The sequence below is a fragment of the Culex pipiens genome, chromosome 1 (assembly GCF_016801865.2).
Source record: "Culex pipiens pallens isolate TS chromosome 1, TS_CPP_V2, whole genome shotgun sequence".
NCBI classification, from domain to species: domain Eukaryota; kingdom Metazoa; phylum Arthropoda; class Insecta; order Diptera; family Culicidae; genus Culex; species Culex pipiens.
Window position 1 is genome coordinate 29,866,566 of NC_068937.1, and position 10,297 is coordinate 29,876,862.

Sequence of the window (10,297 nt, forward strand, 5' to 3'; positions counted from 1 at the left end):
TAACTCGCCCGTGCGAACGGGGTATAAAATTCTAAAATTCTAAAATTCTAAAATTCTAAAATTCTAAAATTCTAAAATTTTAAAATTCTAGAGATATACCCTTTGTTTAAACTTCGGCTTTGGCCCATTTACATTGTTTTAATTTAATCTTAGAATCCTAAAAAGCAAAAAATCTACAAAAGCTTAATTAAAAATATATATTAAAGATTTTCAATCAAATTTGTTCATAATACTTGCAAATCCTTCGTCACTTTCAAAAAGTCGTGATAAATATTTTTAATGAAGTTTCATCTCTTTCCACCTAATTATCTGTGCTGCCAACGGTCATTTCAAAAATCGCTGTTGCCTTTTCTTTTTGAACGCTGCCAACACTGCCAAGCTCGCGTCAAAAATCCGAAACGCAAACTTTGACACTTTCTGTTCTGTCATGATATTGGTTGACAGTTCTCTTCTTCCCGACGGTGCGGTCTGTTGTGCAAAAAATCTCTTCAGAGTTTCGCGATTTCTTCCGGGCCGAAAATGTATTTTTGCTAGTTTTTTCTGCGTAAATTCGAATAAACTGTTGTCGGTGTTGAGTATTTTAATCAATTAGACGTTCCGGACGCTGTTTCCACCATGGTAGGTGGCTTATTACAGGGTTTTTTTTACTGATAACTAGAGCGCGACCTTGAATCATGTGTTTTCCTCTTCTCGAAACATTTTGGCATTGATTTTTGATTAAATTTTGCGATTATCCAACAGCAACGGTTAGGCAAAGCCGGACGGATCGTGTTCCTGCACCGCGGCAGCGGTTCCACCTTCACCAACAATGTGTTCCTCCAGCAGAATCTTGCGGTGAGTTTCCTTCCCGGATGATGTAATCGTCTGTTTTGACGTCACGAAGCTTGTTTATAACAACGCTGAATCTTCCTCCTCTTCGTTTTTCCAGTGCTACTCGAACCGGCCGCCGGGTTTCTTCTCGAAGGTCTTCGACAACATCAAGCAGGAGCTGGACAAAAACAAGGAGATGAAGGAGAATCTGAAAAAGTTCCGGCAGGAAGCGCAAAAGCTCGAGGAATCGGACGCCCTCAAAGCGGCCCGGCAAAAGTTCAACACCGTCGAAAGTGAGGCCTCCAAGAGCAGCGAAGTCCTCAAGGACAACCTGGACAAAATCCGGGGGAGGGTCTCGGAGGTGGTGGACGAAGTGTCGAAAACGGACTTTGCCAAAAAGGCGGGCAAAATCGGCGAAGATCTTGGCAAGACGGCCAAGGGCATGGGCGAAACGATCGCCGAAAGGGGCCAAAAGCTGGGCGAAACGGGAGCGTTCCGGGGGATTTCCGAAGCGACCAAAGCGGTCAAGCAGGAGATTGACAGTCAGGGAATTTCGGCGCGGGTTTACCGGGCGCCCGAGCGGTTGCGGAAACGGGTCGAGGTCAGCATGGAGGACGCGGCGCGGGTGTTCGAGGCGAACACGGAAGCGCTCGGCGTGGAGCTGCACAAGGACAGCAAGTTTTACCAGAGCTGGGAGAACTTTAAGAACAACAATCAGTACGTGAATAAGGTGAGTTTTCATGATGGTAGATGTAGCTCCTAGCGCTGAGGACAATGACAATGACGGATTTACTACTGTTGTGAAGAGAGGCAAAACCAAAAGGAAGCTTCTGGGAGAAGCAGATAAAATATTTGTGGAAAAATTAAAATGGTAGACAACGACGACGACATCTTCTGAAACAAAAGCAACAAAAAAAGTTGAAACTACAAGCCATGTTTAAATATTTGAATTAAAAAGTGTTGTAAAATGCTTTTATTATCTGGCCAGCTGTTTTGCCATCATAAGTTTTCAAAATATCTAAGTAGACGACACAATCCAAAACATTGATTTCCGATATTCAACGCAAGAAAATGCATTTCAAAATGTTAAAGTTTTCTGGAAACATAGTTTTTGGCCGCTTATATTCGGCAGATTTAAACCTTGATTTTTTTTTTTGCAATGACCTAAAATTAAAAAAAGTGTCATTCAACTTAATTTCATAAATAATAGAATCGAATCTACCGATTTTGGCTTCAACTCAAACAACTGCACCCTTACAAAGTTGTTGAAAATCTCCCTGCAAGATTCTGAAAATGAAGTTTTCAATTTATTTTTCATGATAAAATAATTTTTAAACTTTCATTTCAATTAGTCGAAAACAATTCGAAAAATTTCAAAACATTGAAATTCTTTTCTTAGGGCAAATCCTCGTATGTTTGGCAGGTTAAGAGCTCTTACCCTAAATTTCACTACTCAAACAACTTATTTGCGACACAACTTTTGTGAGAAACCGGCTTCCTCATTTTTCATTAAGCAGTTCACAACTTAATTTCAGATGAAAACGCTTTTTAAAAGCTGTAATTTAACGCCAAATTTATGATATGCCATCATTAGGTGCTTGGTAGAATCACATGCTCTTTTCCAATGTCCATTATTTGAAAGTCTTACACCGTAAAAGTTTTACCAAAAAGTAAAAACATTGAAAATTTAAAATAAAAATTTCAAAAATCTTAAAACATTGAGAATTAAAAATAAAGTATATCAAATTTTTAAAATCGTTAAATTTATAAAAAAAATGGATTTTTTTGTAAATTTGGATGTTTTTAGAAATTTTTAAAATACAAATACAGTCCAGACTCGATTATCCGATGGCCTTGGCAAAATTTCACTTCGGATAATCGAAACTTCGGATAATCGAATCAAGATTTTTTTTTCGTTGTCTTATTTTTGATTCTCTAAAGTGATTTTGAATTTTTAAATTCAAGATGGTGGCCATAATGGCGGTGATGAAATAATGGAAAAATACATTTTTTAATTTTAAAGGCATTCAACAATTAAAATTTGACTGAAATGGGACTGCAGAACTTGAATTTGATGTTAAATATAAAAAAAATAAAAAAAAAAACATTTTTTTTTTCATTAGGTGCTTGGTAGAATCACATGCTCTTTTCCAATGTCCATTATTTGAAAGTCTTACACCGTAAAAGTTTTACCAAAAAGTAAAAACATTGAAAATTTAAAATAAAAATTTCAAAAATCTTAAAACATTGAGAATTAAAAATAAAGTATATCAAATTTTTAAAATCGTTAAATTTATAAAAAAAATGGATTTTTTTGTAAATTTGGATGTTTTTAGAAATTTTTAAAATACAAATACAGTCCAGACTCGATTATCCGATGGCCTTGGCAAAATTTCACTTCGGATAATCGAAACTTCGGATAATCGAATCAAGATTTTTTTTTTCGTTGTCTTATTTTTGATTCTCTAAAGTGATTTTGAATTTTTAAATTCAAGATGGTGGCCATAATGGCGGTGATGAAATAATGGAAAAATACATTTTTTAATTTTAAAGGCATTCAACAATTAAAATTTGACTGAAATGGGACTGCAGAACTTGAATTTGATGTTAAATATAAAAAAAATAAAAAAAAAACATTTTTTTTGTTTATGATTCGATTATTCCAGGACTGTAGAATTTTTCGAAAACTAAAAAAAATATAAAATTTGAAAAAAAAGTCACAAAATTTATGAAATTATGAAAAAAATCTAGCAAAACAATGTTAAATGGCCTTAGTGAGTTTATAACTAAAGCCATGACAGATGTAAGCATCCTCTAGCGCAAGACATTGATTTAGACATTTTGAAAATAAAAAAAAAACAAGAAATTTAAAGAGATCCAAAAAACTATTTAATTTAAGAAATTCATCATTTTTTTTTTTTTCATAAATGCAAGAAATTTAGGAAATTCAGAAAACCCCCCTCCCCCCACTTAAGGTGCCCACGTGGTTTATGGATGGTCCCTTTTCGTTAGTTTTTCGTAAGGCTGGTACAAATATTTTTAAAAGTTTTTGTCACCCCCCCCCCCCCTTCAAAATTGGCCCGAAAAATCAGGGGGCAAAAAAAATATTTTTACAATAAACTTCAAAATTTCAATGAAAATTCAAGTGCAACCAGCTGAAATCAAATTAAAATACATTCTTCTGCGTTTAAAATCATTTTTAGCATGTTTGGGTTTATTAAAAAATCTTAAGATTTTTTGAAAATTTTCGATGCAAAACCTTTTTTTCGATACAATTTTTGTTTTTGTCAGATCTTCCTTGGGCATGAGTAAGGACCTCGACGCCGTTAGCAATGTTGGCTTTAAAATAAAATTTCGTGATAATATCACTTCCCCCCAGCCAACATTTTTGCCATGCGAAGCGGGCCTCGACGCTGTGTCTAGGTTTAATTCCTAGCTAGGAGCCATCAGTGTCTTAAGAGGTGGTCCCAAGGCCGAGTAGGAGTTCATGAAGCAAATTAGTCGTCTCCCACCCCTTTTAAATTGAAAAATGAACTCTGAAACCAGCGCTTACTCACAACAGAAACAGAGGCCTCTTCTAGGCATTGTAGGATAGAATAGATTTTGAAATTTATTTAAAAAAAAATTTTATTACGTAGCATTTTGATATGTCAAAATTTCCATAGAGTCTCGGTCAATCAATAGTGCGATGATATCGGACAAAATTCGTTAATCTGTTGAACTAACGGTTTTCGGATTATGGTTGTATCGACCATTGTTGCGAATCGAGGGTCTACTGGAGCCTTGACGATCAAATGGAGCCTAACATTTCAAAAGGGCGCATGGGTTTTGTGAACAGGAGTGTGTCTCCTTCACTCAAATGACAGTTTACATAAGGTATAATAGAGATGCACTCTTGTTTGCAAAGCTCTATGCCCTAATGAAATGAATGGCATGAAATAGTCGTCTTAATTACTAGTGTTCAACTTATGAACTGTTCATTTATGTTTATTGGTTTTTGGAAGCGGCAAGACTGGTTTAAAAACAAGATCCTTTACCTTATTTGGCGTTATAATAAAACATTCGGGGATTTGAGATTAAATTTACTTTCAGACAGTTTAGTTTAGGTTGTTGATTAAAGTTAGATAGTTTTCCGTAGATGAATAATTGGACTTAAATGATTAGTTGATTTGAACGAAGTGTAACATTTCATTGGCAGATCTGTTTCTAGTTGTAATGTACGACAAGACTATTGACGGACGTGACAGGTCGGCAGTTAGTTTTCATCTTTTTTTCTCTAGTATTTTTTATTTCCTTTAAATTTGGAATACATCATAGGTTTCTTTTGTATAGATCTCCGATTAGTTACATTTTCTTATTTAATTAACTAATAATTTAATTTATTCCGGGCCTTCTTACTTTGAATCACAATTTCAGATTTTCTTTATTCAGTGTTAAACTTAGATTACCGTAACTGCTCAAATCATCCAAGTTCTTACTACTCACATCAACACTAATTTTCTTTCACCTCCCCCCTCCCGATCCCCTATATCTTCCGGTGGTGTTCATTTGGTATGCAATACTAGTTCGGCCACTACCCTTTTTTCCACAAGAAACCGGACTTGGACTGACTTGAGGCCGCGTCCCCCACCTTGCTCCGTAAAACGAAAACGAAAACGAACGAATTTTTGTTTTTGTCAGATCTTAGATTTTTTGAAAACTAATGATTGCAAAACAACTGAACTAGTGTAAAATGCATTTTAAAACACTTTTTTCATTTAAATGTGAAGACTATGGCTTGTTATTTAAATTTTTATATTTATTTATTTTTTTGCCCCCCCCTTGACCTCGGCCAGGGCCGAGGGACAAAAACTTTTTTTAATATTTGCATCGGCCTAATTGAGGAAATGTTTTTGTTATAAAATGAACTTTTCATACATTCTTAGCTTAGTCCTTCACTACAAAATCAATTTGAAAAAAAAAAACACTTTGCCAAACTAAAAAAGGGTTGCTGAAAACGGATTTAAAAGGGTTGTTGAAAACGATGTATATATTCTCGTATAGTCAGTAAAAATACCATCCGTCAAGCTTCTTTTTCAAATAGAAATTGAAAAAAAAAACGTTGTCCAAATTTCGCCTGCGATTTTCTCGAATCGCGGTTTTAGACCTAATGAAATGTTTGGTTCGTATTCACAAAAATTTGAGAAATTCAAGAAGTTTGAAAAATTCTAGAAATCAAAGACATTAAGTCAAAATTCATCAGTTCAAAAAATAAAAAAATAAGGGAGTTGATTAAAACAGGAAAAACGAATATAAAAATAATATAAAACTAAGCAATTCAAGGAACTTATAAAATTAGGAAATAAAACCTAAAAAAAATCGAAGTTCTTTTTTTTGCAGACGATTAGCCCGATGCAAGTATTTTTCTAAATTTTTGTCCCTCGGCTCTGGCCGTGCCGACAAAATATATTGAAAAAGTGTTTAAATGATTTTTACACTAGTTCAGTTGTTTTGCAATCATTAGTTTTTTTTTTAAATGTAAGATTTAACGAAAACAAAAATTGTAGTGAAAAAAAACTTTAATAAACATCGAACACATTTAAAAATTCAATAGATTTTTAAATCAACCCAAACATGCTAAAAATGACTTCACTTAAATTTCCATTGACATTTTGAAGTTATTTGAAAAACATATTTTGTTTGTCCCCTCGCAAAAACTTTTTTTCCTCGGAAAATTTGTTTTTCGTAAATTTTAAGATGTTTTAAAACTAATTATTACAAAACAACTGGATAGGTGTGTAATGCATTTTGATAGACGTTTTCATTGAAATTTAGAAACCAATGGATCGAAATTTAAATTTAAATATATTTATTTTTTTGTAACTTTTTGCCCCCCCCCCCCCCCCCTAAAGTGTCCACGTGGTTTATGGATGGTCCCTTAGCCAGCGACAAGATTGCATTGGGAACGTAGCACCTGGAACTAGTCAGGGAGTGTGTTGCTGAATATTCCAGCGTGTAAATACGTTTGCGACCGGACAGCATAGACTATTCCGTAACAAAGGGAACGGTGATGTTTACAAGAATTCCCTAACGAAGGCTGCTTCTTTTAAGACCGAGATCGAAATGATACTTGAAGTTCACGTCCGTGTTTGAGATGCGCCCGTCTTTGATTCAAATACTACAGTATGTTTTCGATTCTCCCGTCCCCGCAGGTCCTCAGCTGGAAGATGCAGTACGACGAGTCGGAGAACCCGATGATCCGCGCGTCGCGCCTCCTCACCGACAAGGTCAGCGACGTGATGGGAAACCTGTTCTCCAAGACGGAACTGTCGGAGACGCTGACGGAGATTTGCAAGATCGACCCGAGCTTCGACCAGAAGCAGTTCCTGCGCGACTGCGAGAACGACATTATTCCGAACATCCTGGAGGCGATGATCCGCGGCGACCTGGAGATCCTGAAGGACTGGTGCTTCGAGAGTACGTACAACATCATCGCGACGCCGATCGCGCAAGCCCAGAAGGCGGGCTTCTTCCTCGACTCGAAGATCCTGGACATCGAGAACGTGGACCTGGCGATGGGCAAGGTCATGGAGCAGGGCCCGGTGCTGATCGTGACGTTCCAGACGCAGCAGATCATGTGCGTGCGGGACAGTAAGAACGCGGTCGTCGAGGGCGACCCGGAGAAGGTGATGCGCTGTAATTACGTGTGGGTGCTGTGCCGGGATCCGAACGATCTGAACCCGCGGTCGGCGTGGCGATTGATGGAGCTGCAGGCGAACAGTACGGAGCAGTTTGTGTAAGCAGGTCGAAAATGGAAGTCGCGCCAAAATGGGAGGGAAACCCGAGTTGTTGATCACTTTTGCGGGTTCCGCGTTTTGGTTCCGGGCGAATCTTCCGCCTGAAGTCACTGTGGAGAAGAAGCGCCCGGTCATCAGTCGTCGACGACCGCCACTTGTGTTAAGGCTTAATTTTAATCGCTGTAATGTTTTTTTACGGCTAGCCGTAGGCTGCCAATCGCCCTCCGAGGTAGAGGACGCGCGGTTCGTGTAATAAATCAGAGACTTTGTTAGATTTATAATACAACAATTATCTAATTTGCAAGTTTTTTTAAGTCCGAAATTTCCCTGGAAGAAATATCTTTTCTTACCTGCCCTGTTGACCGGAAACGGTGCTGTTGCAGCGGTCGCTCGGAACGCAGATGCAGTCCGGTGAGTCGCCGGTGGTGTCCGTGTAGGTGTCCCCGCTCAGGCGGATCGACTCGGCTTCGGTTTGCTGAAGGTGAAATTGAAACAGTATTAGTTGATTGTGCAAGGAATCAGAATTCTTAAAAAAAAAAGTTGGTTATGTTACAGACATGACTAAGGCTACCAACTCTACGGATTTATTCCTTATCGTACGGATTTTCGACACTCTCCGCGGATTTTTAACAGGCCGGAATTTGTGTACGGAATTTTTCGCATAAGTATAATTGATTTTTTGTTTGGGCCAAAGCTTTTGCTAATTAGACATTTTTTTAAACTGTCAGTTTGATTTTAAAGGGATAACTTGCATAATTTTCCGGGTTTGCCTCAGTTCAAACTTGATTGTCAATAATTGTTCTTTTCAAATTCCTTTCAAAACATATTTATCAAATAAAAGATCCATAGGCTTTCTAAATCTTATGAAAACCTTGCGTTGTGCTTGTATTTATAGGACCTTTCCAATAAAAAACTCTAGAAATGTTTTCGTTAAAACACTGACAACGATATTGTTCGTAACTTGACATTTCGTAAACTTTTAAACGTTTAACAAAAATATTTATCTGAATAATTCCTTGACAGTTTTTGCTATACCATGGCGGATAAGCATTTTCATAGCTGGAACTTTTTTGAAAATTCGGACCCAACATGTAACTTTTTCACAGAACTCGAAATGTGAAACAATAGTTACCTTTTAACACTGCGGGTTTTGTTGTTGAATAGTTACCTTTGGGCTCAGAACGAGGCTCAGAATTTGCAAAATAATTCCAACTGTCAAAATGCTTATGCACCCTTTTTAAATGATAATCCAGAAATATGTCATAATAGGGTTATTTTGAGCAGCTGAACTCAAAAAATTCATTTATTTTTCATGAAATAAAAACTAAGTACATTAGGGTGGTTCATAAATTATTATTTTATAAATATTTTTTTTTAATTGTTGAAATTGTATTTTTTTATATCAAAGGTAGATTGGAATTTTGAATTTGTATGTGTGTAAATCTTAACAAATAAAATGTCATAGTGGTACCATATCACAATGATCCATAACCGAAATCTTTTTAAACAAAACTCTTAGATACCACACTTTTGAATAACAGCTTTGTCATCTTCCGAAAAGTTGATCAGGGTCAGTACAGTAGTAACATTAGGGTGGTCCAGTTAATAGGGTGTTCCAAAATTTGTGTATTTGAGGAAAAGTGTTACTTGGCTTCTATGAGATTATCATAACATTTTAACTGTATACATTTTAGTAGTATCTAGAGGGTGACGAGCGGGAATTCCCGGGAAAAAATTCCCGGGAAATCGACCATTTTTGGACCTCTCGATTCCCGGGAAATTTGCTCGAGACTCCCGGGAAATTTTAATTTTATAAATATCGAAGCAAACTGAAGCTAACCAGAAAAAAAAGATTTGGAAATTTGAAATTGTTTAGAACATTGAATGTTAAATATAAGATGTTCAAGTTCGAATGAACCAATATTGGCATTAATGCTTCTCTTATCTTCTTATTCAGAAAGAAGAAACTTATCAAAAATTCCAATAACTATAATTGAGAGAACCTAAAACAATGTGGATTCTATAATATTCCTTAAAACATATTTAGCAGTTAGACTCCAGGAAGGAAGTCTAATGTTTTTTAAATATATTTTTTTATTCATTATTTCTAAGAGGGAAAAGCCTTTTCAAGATCAGTATAATTTCCATATCCTCTTTCAAGCATAGCAATCCTTATAATCTAGTTTTTTTTAATTCTTATTAATTTAATTTCGCCTTCTTTCATGTCAATAATTCATTTTGTGTTTCGCTTCAACCCCAATATTAAATTATATTTTGGAAGAAAAAAACTTTGGCAATCTTTGTAAAGTTAAGGTCCGCCAAATGTGAACATTCGGGTTTTCCTGATTACTATTTCTTCAATGAATATTTACAGTTGACCTTAAAAAAACAATTTTAAATTCTAGAGTTTTTTTTATTAGGTGCTATAAACATATGAAAGACAACAGTTTATTGGTCCTTAAAAAAAACTCTGGAATTGTTGTTTTGAGTCGCTATTTATCAAATTGCAAAAATCCCGATATTGGGAAATTATATTAGCTATTTTTTTGCTTCACAAAAATCTAATAATAAGTTCGAACAACAAGTTGTATTTGCAGATTCAGGAAAAAAAATAAAAGGTAGATCAAACCTGTGTAGCCGCGAATTGACCCAGGAAGTCGCCCATCACGCAGGGTGCTGTCTGACTGTCGTGCACGTCTTGCTCGCGCTGC

General features: G+C 36.1%; 1 protein-coding gene across 1 annotated transcript; it reads left to right on the forward strand.

The window, feature by feature from the left end:
* The first annotated feature begins 438 nt into the window (after window positions 1–438).
* Window positions 439–7,876, forward strand: LOC120430612 (mitochondrial import inner membrane translocase subunit TIM44-like). Its single transcript, XM_039595709.2, has 4 exons — window positions 439–618; window positions 742–834; window positions 929–1,540; window positions 7,002–7,876. Exons 1-4 carry the CDS (start codon window positions 616–618, stop codon window positions 7,587–7,589), a joined length of 1,296 nt encoding a protein of 431 aa, XP_039451643.1. The 5' UTR covers window positions 439–615; the 3' UTR covers window positions 7,590–7,876.
* The last annotated feature ends 2,421 nt before the right edge of the window (window positions 7,877–10,297 follow it).

Coding starts and splice junctions, on each gene's coding strand:
- LOC120430612 (XM_039595709.2), top strand. Junction 835..928: donor TCCTCCAGCAGAATCTTGCG/GTGAGTTTCCTT, acceptor TCGTTTTTCCAG/TGCTACTCGAACCGGCCGCC. Junction 1,541..7,001: donor ACAATCAGTACGTGAATAAG/GTGAGTTTTCAT, acceptor CCGTCCCCGCAG/GTCCTCAGCTGGAAGATGCA.